The sequence below is a fragment of the Neomonachus schauinslandi genome, chromosome 5, assembly GCF_002201575.2.
Source record: "Neomonachus schauinslandi chromosome 5, ASM220157v2, whole genome shotgun sequence".
Taxonomy (NCBI): domain Eukaryota; kingdom Metazoa; phylum Chordata; class Mammalia; order Carnivora; family Phocidae; genus Neomonachus; species Neomonachus schauinslandi.
Window position 1 is genome coordinate 74656275 of NC_058407.1, and position 19268 is coordinate 74675542.

Here is a 19268-nt window from a genome sequence, read left to right on the forward strand (position 1 = left end):
CAATCAGTTAAACATAAATCACCAAAAACATTTCTGAAGTTTAGAACATTGTTCAATTCCAAGATAAAACATGCTTTATATTTAAAAAATAAATTAGAGACAAATATGAACCTAAAGCTGAAGAGAAAAGCATGTATAATATAATTATATTCATATTTAATACTTTATACACATAGTTGCTATATTCTTGAGATATTTTCTTCTTAGGAATATTTCTACAAAAACAAGTATTATCTTTTCTTAATAAGTTGAAAGTTTGAACACCAACAACTTGTCCTGTTTTAAAAGAACATACATTATTTATATAGCTTGAGCTTTATAAACTAAATTAAATAAGTTAATACAATAGCCTAAACTGTCCCTGTATTTTTTTTTTTTTTTTTTTTTTACCATGGATCTATTTTGGCAACATGGAGGTATATCTTTCAAACTGTTACAAGTCCTACCTGTGAGGGAGAAGACATGGAAGGACCTTAGATGGAAGTGGCCTATTCTAACCTGATAGTGATAGAATCCACTGATACCATTTTGTTCAAGACAAAAGTACATATGCAAGGAATAGCTCATTAAAAAATGCTCCATTTTCACATTATTTCAAACTTTTATCGGTAGAATGGCTCTGCACATAAGTTTCACTAAGAGTACAGAAACGTAGGAAAATAGTCCCCCAAAAGATGCATTTATGAGCCTATATTTTTCAACATAAAGTGCTAAGAGATGAATAAGGAGGGCTGGGAATGTCTTGAGCTGTAAATCTTGAGACCTCCACATCATGGATGGTCCTGGAGTTCAGCATTCTGATTTTTTCTTAGGTTCAGCATGATCATCCAAGGTGGTTGGAAGCTTGTTGGGACCGTCTGGTGTCTCACCTGTGACAGCTAAAAAGATGATTTTCAGCCACTTCTGTTTCAGTTCCTCACTGTCTGCAGCAAAGCTGTGCACAGACTTGGACTGGGTCAGTTTGAAACTGTGGGGCAGGTCTGCACCCTTTGGCAGATCGTCCACAACATAGCCGAGGAGTGGAATGGTGGCCTGGGCTCGGACATCCTAAGGAAAAAACATGGTACACAGGAACGTAAGATGTATTAGCTTGCTATCCGTGGCCCTTTGTGATCTGGCTCCCACTAAACCTCTTTCTGTACCACTGTTCCACACAGACTCGTGCTGTTAGCTCTCCGTGGACGGAGCCTGTGATCCAGTCCTTAGCATACTGCCCAGACGTCAGGTCACTGAAAATGTAGGCTGAATGAATGAATGAATGAATGAGAGCAGACACCTAAATCAGCTAGGATTCACTGACCCTACACCCCATGCCCTCTCTGTGAGGGAGTCCATTCAGCTCTTCATTCAGATGAAAAGGGGAAAGAATAATAGTTATCTTACTGTATAAAACCAGCAAATGTTAATGATGATTTGATTACCAAACACAGTTTTATTTGGTGATCCATTCATTCGTGCATCAATGTATGGACATGAAAAGGGTATAGGAAAAACAATGAAATAGAAGACAATATATACCTTGGTATTTTAAGTTTATTTTTTATTTTTTTAAAAGATTTTATTTATTTATTTGACAGACAGAGAGAGCATGACAGAGCACGCACATGCACAGCAGGGGCAGAGGGAGAGGGAGAAGCATGCTCCCCACTGAGGAGGGAGCCTGACATGGGGCTAGATCCCAGGACCCTGGGATCATGACCTGAGCCAAAGGTAGATGCTTAACTGACTGAGCCAGCCAGGCACCCCTTAAGTTTATTTCTAAAATAAAATTTTACCTGCCCTTAATGTAGATACAGGCTAAAATACAACAGGTACATTTAAGATTTTATCTATTTCCAGGTGAACGCAGGTGTTTTTCAAGCACAACACAACCCACAGTGCCTGGTGCTGGCTAGAAGCTAAACCTGCATGTCTGTTGCTCCCATAGATTTAGCTCAGATCCATGCATACATGGTTCTCAAAAACTTGTTACTGGACAATGAAAATCTGAGGTTGACTTAAATTCCTTCCTCTCAAATTCCTTTTTTTTTCAGGTATCCATCCATTCAGGAAAAAAACCCCCAAACTTATAATAATTATTTCCCTTCATCAAACAGGCTCCTTCTCTTCCTTGCATCTCCCTCTGCTTCACCACCGCTTCCCATGCCCCTTCCTAATCCAACTCATCCTTTCTCAAATCACTGAATAGGAATGAGAGGAGGGGAGAAGGCACATGATGCACAGGATGAAGAAACTATGGGCTATATTAAAAAAAACCCAACAGTTAAAAAAATAAAAATCAGTTTAAATAAACTTGAATTTTAGTTACTAATTATTTTTCAATTGTAATGAAAGACAATGCAACTGTCTGAGCTCTCTTGTTCTGTTGAGGAGAAATGGAAGGATTTTGAGTTCAGTGTCTATTCGCCTCCCCCTGCCCCAGGACCTCCATCTCTTCAGAAAGATACAGTTTAGATACCTGGGGGGCACCGTACATGTACAGCACAAGAGGGTCTTGTTTGGGGATCACACACCAAGCTTTCTGCCAAGGTTTTGACTTTTCCATATACTGAAGAAAGCTGCACACTATGCTGTTTCCAGATACTTCTGCTGATTCAATCTAGAAAAATATAATGGAAAGAGAGTGAGCGAGAGAAAACACAAAATGAACCAGGTAGAGAAGTAATTCACCTTAAGGAAATATTCATAAAGTACAATATATTCACATAAAATGTCTCCTGGGAATGTCCAAAAAGGGTTCATTGGCAATGATTATTTAAATACTCATCCCTTTCATGAGCAAGGGAAAATATTTTTTAAAAGATTTTATTTATATTTTTGAGAGAGAGTGAGAGCAAGAGACAGAGAGCACACATGCACAAACAGGGTGAGGGGCAGAGGGAGAAGCAGACTCCCCACTGAGCAGGGAGCCCAATGTGGGGCTCGATCCCCGGGCCCTGGGATCATGACCTGAGCTGAAGGCAGATGTTAGCTGACTGAGACACCCAGGTGTCCCACAAGGGAAAATATTTAAGTGAATTTTAATTCTTTGTATTACCAGACCTCAAATTTAAATAAAGTTAAACATTTACTGACTGCTTGCTATGCAGGTGCTTTTCTTAGTCCACTACGTGTATCATTTCATTTAATCCTCCACTAAGAAGATACCACTTTCATTATCTATGAGGTTCAGAGATGAAGTAACTTTCCCCAGAGCACACATTTAGGAACCTGCGAGCTAGGCATTTGGGTCTGGATCCAGAGCCTGACCTTTTAACCACAATCCTGTACCAGCTTCAACTGCGTAACAGTGCAATAGCAAAAAGGCAAATACTGACCAGCTATCTTTGTCCTGGAACCTGAGATAATTTAAAAGTTTTTAAAATGGCAACAGCTACTTTCCAGACCCATTTACAGTTTTCTGCTTTGTCTCCTGATATATATATCTCTGGTTAAAAAGGGAATAAAACCATTTGATTAAATGATAGATTTTATTATACACATTATGGGAAGCAAGTGGTTTCCTTCTATTTTCAATTGCTCTAATCCTTAGGGTAGTGCTATTCAATGCCATCCACCAAACAGTGCTGGTTCAGACTGTTTTGCTACCCATTCAAGATAAAGCTCAGAAAGTAAGAGTAAGCACTTAGAAACTTTTAGAGCAATTGGACTTTGTGATGACATGCAAGCAACGTGATTATGTTACAAAAATATTGAGCTGTGGTGGTTTGGAAATAAAACTGGCCCTTCATCACAGATAGTTTAAGAAGCACTGGCTGGCAAACTAGGGCCCACCAGCCCACCACCTGTTTTTGTATGGCCTATGAGCTAAGAATAGTTTTTATAGATGAACATTTAAAATCAATTTGATGACAGTGAACACTAACTCTGGACTCCAATTAAATAAATTGCTACCTCCCCTACCCGCAAAGAATTCCAGTCTTATTACCATATCATAAAATATTATACTAAGTTATTACTCAATTTTGAATTTTTCTAAAAAACTGTGAAAATGTTTTCTTCCTTGTTTAGAAGTAATATTCTCAGTTTTTCCTCTTGGCCTGCAAAGACTAAAATAGTTTCTCTCAGAAACTATTCTACCGGAAAAGTTTGTTGACTTCTGGTCTAAAGCACATAACAAACTCGTTGGCATGAAGCCAGTTTCAAATATGTGCGTATTTGTGTGTGCAGGTGCACATATATATATTATCTTCTACTGATGGACCTCACATGATATATTTATTTGATTAAATATGTTAACCTGGTAACTTGTCCCCCAAGTATAGGTTTTTTGAGAAACTATCTAGAGTTTTTTTTTTTTATTTCATAGATACAGCCTGAAATTCATCCCTTAACACAAGTTATCTGACTCATTGTATTATGCCAGTTTTGTCAGTTATTGTGTTTAAGTCTTGAGGCCAATGAAATGTGCCTCCACCTTGCCTGCCAGAGAAAGCCCCATTTTGGTCTGCCTACAAGCAACATCTGTACCCCAGAAGAATTCAGAGTTATACTTTTAGCTTGTCAGCCTATAGTTTAACTTTCAATGGACACTCAAGTTTAGGATTCTTTTTCAGTTAACAGAAATGACCTTTGTATGCTTACACTGTATAGATGCAAAATGAATGCTTATTGATTCTTAATAAACCATGGAAATTCTTAATAAACCAAGTACGTCTCTGACTTTAGATACATAGAATTCTGATCATGAGCCTATTTTTTACAGACTTTCCAGGCTATGTTGAACTTTCTGCCACAAAGGCCTTATTACATAATTTATTCCTTATGTTAATGTCTTTTGAGTGTAAAACTCATTTCAGATGCATGCTGCATTATAGTTCCCAGGATTGATTGGGAGGTTCTGACTTTAGTCTAAAAACATGAGTCGAATTCATTTGCAAGACATTTCAATAATATTTTAATGCAGTTACCAGCTTACTGTCACTGGCTATTAAATGATGCTTTTAATGCAATAAGTTGGTAGACATTCTCAGGTAATAAATACTTTAATACAAATTTTAATAATTTCAAACAGTGGTTTTTGAAGCCAATATGATAAAATTGACAGAAAAGCTTTCCTATTAAAAAATATACTATAAGTCGGGCACTAGAAGAGACAATTAATACTCTAATATTTGACTATAGCCACCTTCACAAAACCAACATTTCACTCTCAAATGCATGTGATTAAAATACAGCACTTGTCCCTCTTCTTTCTATACAACTGAATATGATCCCCAAATTCAGCAGGATAGGACAAAAGTATGAATCTTGCTTGTTCTTCAAATTGTTAAATATTAAGAGAAATAACAAAATACGCTATTTGTATTCTTCAGGGTTAAAAGACAATTCTACATTCCTTGCATAAAAATTTAAAAGTTATTAAACATTTAGTATTCCATACCTCTAAAATTCCTTTTCTTTTTTTTTCTTCACTGTCTGTGAATCCGCTTATTATTTGATAACAGTCTTTACAAACTTTGTTTAATTTTCCACCATCGTACTCAAGTTGAGCTTTATAATCAGAACACTTCCAACAAACCACCTTAAATTAAAAAAAAAAGAAGAGTGAATAATCATAAAGATTTGAGCAATAATCACTTATAGTAATAATAAATAAGAAAGAGTTAAATATTTAACACAAGTATATACTAGACTAAGAATACCCTATGAACGTTAGGAGTATATATCATGGTATTATAGTGCTGTTGGTGATGGGCTCTCCTTGTTCACCCTTTGTCTTCCTCACTCTAATGGCAGGATATCTTCAAAGGCTTGCTTGGTCCTTTGAAGGACTTTTACCCTTCATACTTCTGGATGTTTCGTCAATATACTCCCCAAATGAACTAATGATCTTGATCTTCCCTGCCCTCAGATCTCTCCTGACTCACCCCACCCCTCCCAACCCATTCCCTTCTGTGCTCCCTATTGCAGAAAATAGCACAGCCATCTAACCAGTCAAGGCAAGTCAGAAACCTAGGAGTCATCAACACCTCCCTCTACTTCACCCCATAGAGTCACCATATTACAAAGTCCTGCTGATTTTATTTCCTAGATATTTTTTCAATCTATTTTTCTACATCTTCCTTCCAAGTCCAAGCTACCAATGTCGTAATTTGGAGTATTACAGTCTCGTGACTGGTTCTTGTAGCATGCTTACTGGAATTCTTACTGGAGCATTCTCTAGCCTCTATTTTTACATCCCTCCAAGCTATTTTCCAAACAGCACCAGATGCTGTCTTAAACATGCTAATCTGATAGGTTTCCTCTATTTAAAATCCTTACAGTTTTCCCTTTGCTCTTGGATAAAGAGCAGATTCTTCCCCATGGCCTACAACGTGCTTTATGATCTGCCCCTCTTACTCTCTGTAACCCCTGTGACACTGGCTTCTTAGAGCCCCTGAAATGTCTCTCATCTCTGCTTCAGTGAATTAACTCTTGTTCATCCTTCAGATGTTGACTCAAATCTCACTTCAAGGAAGATTTCTCCAACTTCCAGAATAGAGCACTGTCTCTTGTCACCATGCTACTGAAGTTCCCTTACTTTTCTTGATGCACTGATTAATTTTTAATCATATATTTGTGTGATTATTCACTGTTTATGTTTGTAAACCTCCTTGTATATTTTGCTCATAAGGCACCCAATGAACATTTACAGAATGCCAATAAATGAATGAGTACAATGCAAATGCATGTTACTTCTTAGTGAATAGTATTTTTTTCTGATTATTATAGGATAATTGTTAGAAAAAAACCTTCGAGTTTAAAAAAATTATCTTCTTGGCCATAGCAATTTCTTACTAGATGTCTCCTGAGGCAAAGGAAACAAAGGCAAAAATAAACCTTTGGGACTTCATCAAAATAAAAACCTTATGCACAGTGAAGGAAACAATCAAAAAAACTAAAGGCAACCGACTGAATGGGAGGAGATATTTGCAAATGACTTATCTGTTAAAGGATTCGTATCCAAAATGTATAAAACTTCTAAAACTCAACACCCAAAAAATGAATAATCCAGTTAAAAAATGGGCAGAAGACATGAATAGACATTTTTCCAAAGAAGACATACAGATGGCCAACAGACACATGAAAAGATGCTCAACATCACTCATCATCAGGGAAATGCAAATCAAAACCATAATGAGATACCACCTCACACCTGTCAGGATGGCTAAAAGTCAGAGAAAGACAAATACCATATGATTTCACTCATATGTGGAATTTAAGAAAAAAAAAAAAAAAACAAATGAACATAGGGAAAAAAAGAGAGAGGATCACACCAAGAAACGGACTCTTAACTATAGAGAACAAACTGATCATTACCAGAGGGGGAGTGGGGAGGGTACTAAATAGGTGCTGGGGATTAAGGAGGGCACTTTCTGTAATGAACACTGGGTGTTATATGTAAGTGATGAATCCCTATATTATGCACCTGAAACTAATACTATACTGTATATTAACTGGAATTTAAATAAAATCTGTAAAAAAAAAAAAAATAATTATCTTCTTGCTTCTAGAAGCATATTTTTCCTAATTTGTAGTAAACTGTTTATGAACATAAAAATATTAGTAAAACTTTTAGTTTAGGTTCACAGCATGTAAATTCATGATATAGAACTATTCATTGTTTCTCATAATTACAGTGAAACTACTGTAGGATTTGGAACTAGACACGCCTGCATCTGCACATTCATTATCAGCTACTATCTTATTTATTTCGAGTCATATTCTTGTATTTTGGTAATCAACATTCAAATACATTTTTGTTTGTTTACTGAAGGTAAGTCTATCAGTCAATACCTGAAATCATCTCAAGCAAACTCAATGACAGATCAAGAAGTCTTACCCTGGGGGGGAAGAAAGTTATTTGCTATCAACTTGAATTTTTTTTTTTTTTTAAAGATTTTATTTATGTATTTGACAGAGAGAGACACAGCGAGAGAGGGAACACAAGCATGGGGAGTGGGAGAGGGAGAAGCAGGCTTCCTGCCGAGCAGGGATCCCGATGTGGAGCTCGATCCCAGGACTGGAATCATGATCTGAGCCGAAGGCAGACACTTAACGACTGAGCCACCCAGGTGCCCCTATCAACTTGAATTTGTTATTTTTTTTTATCAACTTGAATTTGATCACAAAACTGTTTCACTGAGAGAAAACTCAGGACAAAAATGGAAGAATAAATCTGCTGTAAGAGAATAATCTATTCTCAATACGAATTGAGAATTCGATTGAGAAATACGAAATACGAATTCGTATTGAGAACTCTCAATACGAATTGTTTTGCACTTTAGCATACTAATAATATATTAAATCACAGCACTACAATGCCTATCCTTCTCTGTTTACTCGTTGCTTTTTAGAAGAAAGTATACCATCTTCAACTTGGTTTACAAGGCCATCCAAAATCTGCTGTTCTCTCTCTCCTGCTTCATTTCATGCCTTGTTCCTCCTTATGCTTTCTATATGAAACAACTCAAATTGCTGAAAACCAGTCACCTGCTTTCTCTGGCCAGAGGTGTTGAATTTTGTGAGAACAATCCTTGCCAGTAAATGGACTGTGGGGTCCCTTTACATGCATAACCATAAACCTCTAATGGGCACAGAGCAGTCCACACCTGCTCCTTGGGGAGGCTCACTCCCCTGGCCCAGAGACAACTATTTCATACTGAGCCGTCTTTCTTGACTTTCCCCATCTCTCCACCCCTTCCCCCTTTTCTTTCAGCTGATGACTCTTCCTCATACTTCAATGACAACATAGTTATCATCATACCGAAAATTTCCTACCACAAAATCAAAAACACACCCACATTTGCACCCATCATTTCCTTTTTCCTTTTTGTTATAATGGAGGGAAGTTTCCCTCTCCCATCAGAAGCCTGAACTTCCACTTATGCTATATACATTCCATCTCTTGTCTTCTTAAGGGCATCAACTCTTTTGGTTATTATTTACCTCTATTTCTTATGCCACAGTTCCACTTACTCATTGGGCTCCTGCCTCATGACCTCTGGCATCTCAAGAGCAGACCCAACTTTCTCCTATCTCAGGGCTTCTGACATACAGAGCCACTGAACACCTTTCTCACCTCCCTTGGCATGGTTAGCTCTTTCTCACCCTTTAGGCACCAGCTTAAATATCAACCCTTCAGATAGGTCTTCATTTTTCTTTTCTTTCTTCTTTTATTTTAACTAGGGGGAGAGGGAGGAGGAGGGGCAGAGGGAGAGGAAGAGAGAATCTTAAGCAGGCTCCACGCCCAGCACGGAGCCTGACATGGGGCTCTATCCTGCAACCCTGAGATTATGACCTGAGCCAAAATCAAGAGTTGGACGCTTAACTGACTGAGCCACCCAGGTGCCCCAGGGCTTCATTTTTCTAAGTAAAATTGGTTTCAAGTCCTCCTCCATTAACATTATTCTCCATTCTAACTTCTTCATTGCCTCCTTATTGTTTTTATAGTAATTTGAAATGTTTATTTGTCTGTATACTTGACTTTGGTTATTTTCTCCATTAGAATGTAAGCTATGTGAAGAAGGGTATCATTTTGCTTACCATTTTTTCTCCAGGACCCAGCAGCACAGTGCTTTGCACATAGCTGTCATCAAAATTAAGTTTATTAATTAGGTGGTTTATTTATTGAATGATTTTTTTTTTTGCCTTTTCAAACTTGATTATACAATACTTATCTAGTTACTAGCAACTTTCATGATCATTAAGAAATCTCACTTACATGTCCACATGCTCGACAATGATGCCTTCTTCTTGTCAGTGCATTGAAAGATTCTTTGCATTTCATACACATCGTTACTTCATTATCTCGGATCCATCTTGGAGCTCTTTTCCCCAGCTCAGCAGTCTAAAAAGGATTCAATTTTAATAGGAAAAAACTGTCATTTCCATCTGTTTATTTACTTACTTATTAAAAAGCATTTTGACAACACTGCTCATATCATGCTTTGAAACTCATGACCTAGAAAAAGAAATAAAAGGTTTAAAGAAGTTTAAGCAGGATAAAAAGGCACTCACTATTGTATTCATATAAGAATGAGATTTTGTCTAAATAGCCAGTTCCAGCATTGCAAAGAGAAAAGGCAAGATAAGAAAATGATTAGACAGATCTGCAACTGCAAAGAGAAAAGAATTTATTTCAACTTACAGAAACCTCTGAGTGCATGTCATTGTCCTTTGCAATTGCATTTCTGAAGGTTTCATGCCTCTGATGGAAAGCATCAATGGTCTCTTGAAGAGCCTAAAATATAAATGAGATTCAAAGCATACATTAAAATATCACATGCAAATTAATGAAAATGCTTCATGAAACAAACATCTATGATGTAAGAATGATCTTAAAAATTAAATGACCTTGTCCTGATGACAATATGTGTACACTATTATATGTGCATGTTTGTGTACACATACAAAGGTTACCAAACAACAAAAATAAAAAATAGAAATATGGTTTACCTTGATCCATTCTTCTTTGTCTTGCTCAGAACTAAAACAAAACAAAATTCAAGTGAATACGAACATTAACGAGTTACACCTCATGAATAAAACTATGCTTTAATGTTGTTCCAACTTTCTGGAAAATCCAGGGATGTCTAGGAAGGAGTTACAATAAAAATTAAACAGAATTGCTGGCAATTGAACAAATACTTTTTTTTTTAAGAAAGTGGGGGAGGGGTAGAGGGGGAAAGAGAATCTTAAGCAGCATCCACACCCAGTGTGGAGCCTGACTCGGGGCTCAGTCTCTCGACCCAGAGATCAGGACCTGAGCTGAAATCAAGAGTCAGATGCTTAACCAACTGAGCTACCTGGGCACCCCTGAACAAATAAATTCTTAAACAATTTTTTTTTTTTAAATTTTTAAAAAAGATTTTATTTATTCATTTGAGAGCAAGCGAGAGAGCATAGGGGAGTGGGAGAGGGAGAAGCAGACTCCCCGCTGAGCAGAAAGCCTGATCTGGGGCTCAATCCCAGGACCTGGAGATCATGACCTGAGAAGGAAGGTAGATGCTTAACCACCTGAGCCACCCAGGAGCCCCTTAAACATAATGTTTTAGACCATCCACTTTAGTACACATAACTTTTGACTGGGAGAGTTATATTTAGCTTCCATTAATATATTGCCCTGATGTTAAGTTTAACAACCATCATCTAGCTCAATATGTTAGGTAAATAGGTAAATGCAAATTTAGCATTGTACCAGATATACAACTAGTCTTCCAATTCACCTTGGAAGAAAACACAGGAGGCTTTTGAAGGCTACTAGTCACAACCCATCTTAGAAAAGATTACAATTATCCCCTAGAAGCTAAAATATCTTTGTAAGGCCTTAGGGGGCTATTTAACATTTCTTTGATAAACAATTTTGCTAGAAAGCTTTGGGCAATACCGTACTTAACCTATTACAGATAAAGCAAAGCAAACATTTTAGATGCTTGTAGGAAGGAAGTTTCACTATAGTCAAGTCTTCTACTTTCCTACTGAGGCAAATTTTATTTCATCTCCCATGCAGGTAGCTTATATAGCGGGCTGCTGTCACAGTGTATATTAGAAAAGTCCCCTTCAGAGCTGTATCTCCAACCTGGAGAATTTTGAAGAATGCCAGAAGAGTGGGCTCTGTTTGCATGTGTTTGGTAGGCTAGGGCTAAGCTTAAGTTCCAGCCTGAGCGTTGCATGCCTCGCTCCCACAGGTATCACACATGTGTGTGTGTGATCACACAGGAGCTCTGCTCCTGTGACATCATCCATCTTTCCAGCAGATTTGTTCTTGAGCATCATGATGTGTCAAGAATGCTGCTGGAGTCTGTGCCACCAAATGGAAGATTCTGCTTATTGTTCACCTGGGGATCCTTGGAACAAGAGCCTTAGTGGCGGGGTGGGGTTTCAACCTTGCCCCTCAAAAGAGATTTCTCTCTACTGCAGTGCCCTGCCTGGATAAAACAGTTCCATTGCTCTGGAATCACAGTTATTTCCTAGCTGCTTCTAGTCTTTTAAATGCAAACAAACTTGACAAGACTTTAATGCTTTTTGTTTTACTTTCTCAAGTCATGGCAGAATTTTTACTCCTCTAATTTACTTATTACTATGGGTTTTCTTTAATTCATTTAGCAATATAAAGCCATTACATAAAAAGTATACAAGACAGAATGCTTAATATTCTTTTAAATACAAAAGAGGAAGCAGAGTGTAAGAGGTCAGTCTTCAGGCTGACTCATTTAGCAAGAAAAGCAGAACCCATTTTTTTTCCAGGTGGCTTCTGAAGTGAATGATCTTTAAACATCTCCAAATATATACCCAACTTTGGGCTCCGTGTAATCCCTGTAACACTCTGATGTTCTGAGACTTTCAATGTTTGTCCTTATTCTAGAAAGAATCATAGACTAGATGAAAAGTAATCACTTAATTCAGCTCTTCAATTCACCATATAATCATAACTATAGCAATGAGATTAAGGGAATAAGAAATTTAAGGAAAAATGACTGTGTTTTTGGTATCAATTGAAATGTATCCAATCCTGCATATTGGAACTTTACAAAGTGATTATTGCCTGTACTTAAGAAAATTCCTCATGCATCAGCCCTATCCTGAAGAGAAAATAGGCCAACCTGCTAATGCACAGCTGGGGTTTCCATTTTGGCAACCCCCAAACCTTGATAATCTCTCTTTTACTGTTTCAACACCTCTCTCAGGTTTGCAGATTTGGAAGTATGCTGGATTTCACAGTAGCAATGTCTTCATTCTTCTGCCATGAAGACTTCTCTGATGGTCAGAACTATTGATGAGTCCTCCCTGTTGCCAGAACCAATCGCTCAGTGAGTCAAGCACTGAGGACTCAGGTCAGGAGCCTCTGAGCACAGCATAATACATTCTTCCTTCAGTTTGGTGGTTGGGGCCAAATTTCACCATGAGGTAGGAAAGCCATGCCATTCAAAGCTAAGTCCTCTACACTTTTAACTTATGCTTGAAATGCCACCTTCTAATCCATAGGAGCAGTCGCCTGGCAGCTCCCTAAGTAATGGCAGGTTCAGTATAGATTTTCTGTGGGAAATCAAAGGGCTACTTCTTCAAAATGTACCAGCCCTATCTCCCTTAACTGTAATTTCACCAATTCCCTAGGCACAGATTCCTGCTAAAATGAATTATTCTCTTTTAAAAGTCTGAACTTCAAACTTTTATACAGTTACTAAGTACAAATATCCAGGATGAATTCATCTGAGCCAGCCAGAACCATATGCTATTGGTGTAAGCGAACAAAAAGGAACAGAACTGCTCTCTGAGTCTCCAGATTCTAGGGTATCAGAACCATCAGAGTCAAGACTGGTACCTAAACCCTCTGATCTGTGACCTTCTGAAGGTTCCCAAATTTCATGATACGCCTTTGTAGGATAAATGGAGGACAGTCTTCTAAGGTAGATATTTCAAAACCTGACAGCACTCTATCTTCCAGAGGTTTACACACGAGGTAGCTATGAGCCACTGTAGTGGTTCTCACGGTTTTTTTCTTTCCAAACATTGTTATGTTAAGCAGAGGGATGCCAGAACCCCAGCACTTCTTTCCAACTCAACAAAGCTTATAAAGAACCACCCCTTCCAGAAGTCCTGGTTTCCAGAGGCTACTATAACCCCAAATGGCCGCCTTCCTGTATCCTCCAACTGTGGCAGAATCATTACCTTTTCTACTCTGCCTCCTCTGAAAATCCTCTCCATCAAAGCGGCAATAAGTCACATGAATGCAGAGCCGCTGAAGGACTGACAGTTAATGCTTCAACATTTAGCATGGGATAGAAAGCATCAATAAACATTGTGCACCAAAAGGAAGGGTGGAGGGAGGAAGGGTTAGGGAGAACCCTTTCCTACAAGGCTCATAACTCTGGCTTGAACACAACCACTTCATTCTCTGAGCACCTTGCAAATCTGAAGAGTAAATTTAATCTACTGAATTCTTACTATCTGAAAACTACTCTCTAGGCACTATGAAGGAATCAAAAAGGATAACACAATTCCTGCCTTTTAAGAGATTCTGTTTCTTATGTTCAACCAGATTCCCAGAGGTCTATAGTATTCACTTGGGAAAGATCCTCAGAATTATTCTGTCCTACAACTCATTCTGATGCTTTCGTAAAGCTGTGTGATAGGAAGGCTTCTCTCACCTGGCTTGCAGTTCCAATGTTCTCTCTTTTCCAGATACCTGGAAAGTATGTGGATATTCTTCATTGTGAGTCTCCACAATTTTCATTCCATCGATGCCAACCCTGGTTCGAACTGTGAATTTAGAGCCCACCAAGCTGAATCTTGGTACACAGTACAGCAACATGTTGTTGAACTGCAAGGACACAGAGCACACATCAGTAAATAGGAAAACAAAGAAGAAAGAAGGAAGCGACCAGTATTACAAGTAGTCCTAGACAAAAATTCCAAGGAATTCCCAGGGAATATCATACCCCCTATGTGAGCAAGAGTATTTAAATACTATATTGAGATTTTTATGCTTGTATCAGAATTACCTTACTGTAACACTTATAACATATTTCCCTTTATTGGTTCATAATATTTGATACTTAAGTAAACCAATCATCATTTTGTACTATGAAGAAAATTAGTTCAATTAAAATTGTTCAACAATTTATTAAGGACTTTCCATATACCAGGAATTGAAGTTCTTAACCATATCAGCTGAAGCCCTTAGGCAAGAAAATTTCTAATTGTTGTGTCTTACAAAGCAAGTCTTCAATAGCTAGTAGAGGAAATGAGTATTATTTAACAATTATTTTTGCCAGTGTGTTTAGTATTAAGTTTAAAAAAAAAATCAAGTTATTAGTTTAGAACATGTGGGGTTAGCACATTAAACCCTATGTAATAAACTAAGTTACTGTTTTTTATTGGCCTATATCTTAAGAATTTGTCATGTATGGATAGAAAAGTCATCTATTGGGGCGCCTGGGTGGCTCAGTCGTTAAGTGTCTGCCTTCGGCTCGGGTCATGATCCCAGGGTCCCAGGATTGAGCCCCGCATCAGACTCCCTGCTCGGCGGGGAGCCTGCTTCTCCCTCTCCCACTGCCCCTGCTTGTGTTCCCTCTCTCGATGTGTCTCTGTCAAACAAATAAAATCTTTTAAAAAAATGAATAAAAAGTCATCTATTTTAGCAAAAAGTTTTTAAAGATTTTCTTTACCAGATTTTCTTTTAAAATGAAGGACTTTATTTTGAAACTGAATCAAATAATGTATCATGCCCCCTTTCTAGCCAACAATGAACAACCCCTGCTAGTCAGAACCAAACAGTAAGTTTGGGAAGACATTTAATTCACTTTTGAACACATTGAAACATACAAAAGGAGGAAAGGCTAAATACTTAGGTTAATTTGTAGGCGGATTCCTAAAGAAGGTCCATACTTATCTTCTTCCTCCTTCATATTTATTGTTTCTGACACTGCTTCTAGAGTTACATATATTTTTCAAAGACAAGAATAACTGGGGACTTAAACTCTGTGCACTACGTAACCTCTCATGTCTCAGGATTATTATCTATAAAAGTCACTGGTTATTCAGAGAATTAAATCCAGAAAAATGTCCTGTTCTGCCAGGTTCTGTTTGGCTCCACAGAGCCATCAAGAAGAGAGATGTGGATGGACTTTTAAAACATTTCCACTGGTTTATGTGACACTGCCCATTGTACTCATTCTGAAAGCAAATTTCTTATCAGTTGTTCCTTGTACGTTATTTTCCAAGTTCCTGTAACCAGTGTTAAAATTTCATTTCCACACTGGATACTGTAGAAATAAAAGGGTAATAAATACACTTTAGCATTTCACATTTACATTTCTAGAAGAGAACCCTAAAGACCTATCATCAACTGTCCACTGCGTTCTAAGTGTGGCAATCTCCAGCCTCACTGCAGTACATAGGATTCAGGGATTTGAAAACACTCTGAAAGGCTCTCATCACCATCCCAGTTTGCTTAAGGCAACAGCTTGCTGCTAACTGTTCCTGTTAACATTTTTTTCCTATCTTGTATGAAGGCCTTCTCAGAAGGGGATTTGGTCAAGGCTGTGAGTAGTGCTGCAGAGCAGCAACCAACATGCACAAGGCTCAACTTTCTTTCTTTTTTAAAGATTTATTTATTTGACAGGGGGAGAGAGAGAGAGAGCACATGCGAGCAGGGGCAGAGGCAGAGAGAATCCCAAACAGGCTCCATGCCCATCACGGAGCCTGACGTGGGGCTCAATCTCAGGACCCTGAGATCATGACCTGAGCTGAAATCAAGAGTTGGACACTTAACCAACTGAGCCACCCAGGTGCCACAAGGCTCAACTTTCAAGATGGCAACCACCACCTCATGTTTCTGCAAACTGAGTGACATATGTAATGTTATAGCATAAAATTTCTGAGTTATCTGATACTTGTACTTAAGTTCACTTTATAAAATTCAGCAAAGTCTTGTTATTTTATAGAAACATAGTCCATGAATATGGAAGTTCTAGGCATTTGTTTTTCGTGGTGACACTCATACAAGATGACAGACTATCTTATAAATGATATGTTTCTCTTTCCATTTTATGCTTGCAGGATTATGCTTCCCCGATTACAGATGCTTCCTAAGTGGGACTTTACACTCTAAACACTCAATAACTATTTATTAACCTTATATAATTCATATCACAATCTACTCCAAATCAATAAATACCATTTTTCTTCTTCCTAGAGGTCAAAGTAAGAGCACAAGGATATAAAATATTGTTTACAAAGCAGTAGATGCCTTCTGTTCCCTCTGTGAACCTTGCTCCTGGGGCAAAAGCCACCATCACCTTCCGTGTGGGTTTCCGCCGGTGCTCAAAGAGGAAGTCAGAACAACTGCACGACCAAGTAGATGGCTTTCCCTTTCAGTGCAGGAGATGGCTTTTTATCCATGGCCAGAAGTAGTTACAGACATGTGATCTCTGGCTGGTGGAGCAAGCTCTGAAAGTGCTAAGCTAGAAGCTAGCCCCGATTTTATTAAAAGCACAGGGGGAGTCCCCCTTCCTGATCTCCAGTGGTCCTCAATTACTTATTTCAAGGGTCTTGAAATATTTGAGTGAAACAATTCAATGTCATGTTTCACCAGAGAAAATTTCATTAAAGTTTTTTTAAAGTTTGTAAAAGTACATGGTTGGAGAAAACTTCCACTGCCTGCTCTGTATTCAAAGTTTAAATGAGTCAAGGGGGAAAAACTGAAATCTGTCAAGTTATAAGGAAATAAAGACGAGAACAACAAAGGGCCAAGAATAAAATCTCTTGGGTCATTCTACAGGATAATTTGGGGATTTTTTTTTAAACTTTCAGATGTCAGGTGTGGTTATTTAATTTAGTCAACAGAGTATCCTGCAGTAATTGAAAAAAGCATGGTGTGGAGGCAAGCAAATGAGCAAACACGTGAAGGTCAGCTCAAGGTTGAAATCAGATTCTACATGCAATTTGGCCTTTTAGAGAAATGTAAGATCACCAGAGTAGGATACAGAAAACTAGCCCTCATTTTGTTCCTAGAGACAGAGAAAAATAAAAACGGTACTTCTGAAGTTTCTATATACAAAAAACCAAGATGCTCTATCGGAAGAAAAGGGTGTTGTGAAGAGAGTGTGTGACAAGGACAGTGCAGGGCGTGGAGGTGGGAGGCGTGCAGGGATTACTAGAATGGACCTACAGAAATGCTTCTAAGATGGTCTTCACAAGACGAATGCGCCTTTCCGGTAACTGCTGCTCTAGGACTCTGTTCTCCCGGGAGGCAATGGCAAGAGAGGTTTGATAGCTCATAATAACTGGAACAAGATGGGTCCTTTCTTCAAAGTCACTATGGCTGTATTCCCCCAAGGCTATTTGCCATCTGTCCTCCAAAGAGCTACTTAATTTGGCTCTGCAACAAAGTGTTCAACCTTAAACTATTTCCAGAATAATTCTCAAATGTCAAAATTAAACCCAGGCAATTGGTTAAGACACAGAGCTAGAAGCTTAACTACTGAAACTATAATATAATCCAGAAGAGGGGAAAGGAGCACTACCTAAGCACCTAAAAGAAGGGTAAAGGCAAAGGGAAGACATTAACTCCTACGCATTTTGCCCAAAATAGTATATTAAGTATGTCTTTTTAATCTGTATTTTTGATGCTTTGACATCTTGGGGCTTTGCTGACAATGGAGGGACTTGTCCCTCTTAGGGTTACCCACTTCCTATAAGTAGTAAATGACTCACCTGCAAGCATGCCTTTCATATGGAAAGCAACCCATCCAGAGCCCAACCCCCACTGCCTCCTTTCTTGAGCTCTTCCTGGGCCACTATTCCCCTGCCCTACCCCTCAGGGCCAGGTACCAGACAACAGCCCCAGTACCCCAGAGCCTGATGGAATTATTTAAACTAGCAAATCCTAAGCCTGTTTATGCTGCTTTGCCCATTCCTTCTCACTGAACCCACAATAAAGGCTCTTGCTCACATTTTCTGCTTGCTCCCTCTGCCCCTTATGGACCCTGCTGCTTTCTCAGGTAACCCCCATGGTATGGCATGTCTCTCCTTTTGGGAATCTGTGAGTATAACGATGTTTCTCATGGCAACTGTCTCCTGATCTGGTGGCCTCACCACACCTGAATAACAAAACCTGTATTTCAAATAAATAGACCTCTGAACCCTGACAGGACATCATAATCCTTGCTTTACATAACCTCTGAGAGGTGAAGTACTTTTGTTGAGCTCAAATGAAGATTTTTACAGTTATATGGACAAAATCTATATATTTTTTAAAATTATCGAGACGTAATTCATATAACATAAAGTTTACCCTTTTAAAATGTACAATTCGTGGTTTAATACAGTTGTAAATTGTGCAGTCATCATTACTTTCTAATTCCAGAACATTTCATGACTCCAAATGTAAACCCTCTGTCCATTTCCTCTTCCCCACTAGCCCCAGGCAACCACTACCTACATCCTGCCTCTCTGCATTTGCCTACTCTGGACATTGTATATAAATGAAATCATACAGTATGGGCTTTTGTGAATGGCTTCTTTCACTTGTCACAGTGTTTTCAAAGTTCATCCATGTAGCATGTACCAATATTCTCTTCTTTTTATTGACATATAACATTCCATTGCATAGATATACCACTATATCCATACGTCCAAATATTTTGCCTACTACGAATAATTCTGCTGTAAACATTCATAAACATGTTTTGTGTAGACATATATTTTCAGTTTTCTTTCTTTTTTTTTAAAGATTTTATTTATTTGACAGAGAGAGACACAGCGAGAGAGGGAACACAAGC

The 19268-nt window shown here is 38.3% G+C and overlaps 1 protein-coding gene across 1 annotated transcript in view; it reads right to left on the reverse strand.

The window, feature by feature from the left end:
- Positions 1 to 417: 417 nt before the first annotated feature.
- FGD4 (FYVE, RhoGEF and PH domain containing 4) overlaps positions 418 to 19268 on the reverse strand; it is a 210040-nt gene continuing 191189 nt past the window's right edge. The window contains exons 11-17 of the mRNA XM_021690470.1: positions 14133 to 14305; positions 10441 to 10471; positions 10133 to 10225; positions 9707 to 9832; positions 5384 to 5524; positions 2459 to 2599; positions 418 to 1047 (exon numbers count right to left, since the gene is read on the reverse strand). Of these exons, the coding sequence (XP_021546145.1) occupies positions 790 to 1047; positions 2459 to 2599; positions 5384 to 5524; positions 9707 to 9832; positions 10133 to 10225; positions 10441 to 10471; positions 14133 to 14305 (963 nt within the window). The 3' untranslated portion in view covers positions 418 to 789. The remainder of the gene's footprint in view (positions 1048 to 2458; positions 2600 to 5383; positions 5525 to 9706; positions 9833 to 10132; positions 10226 to 10440; positions 10472 to 14132; positions 14306 to 19268) is intronic.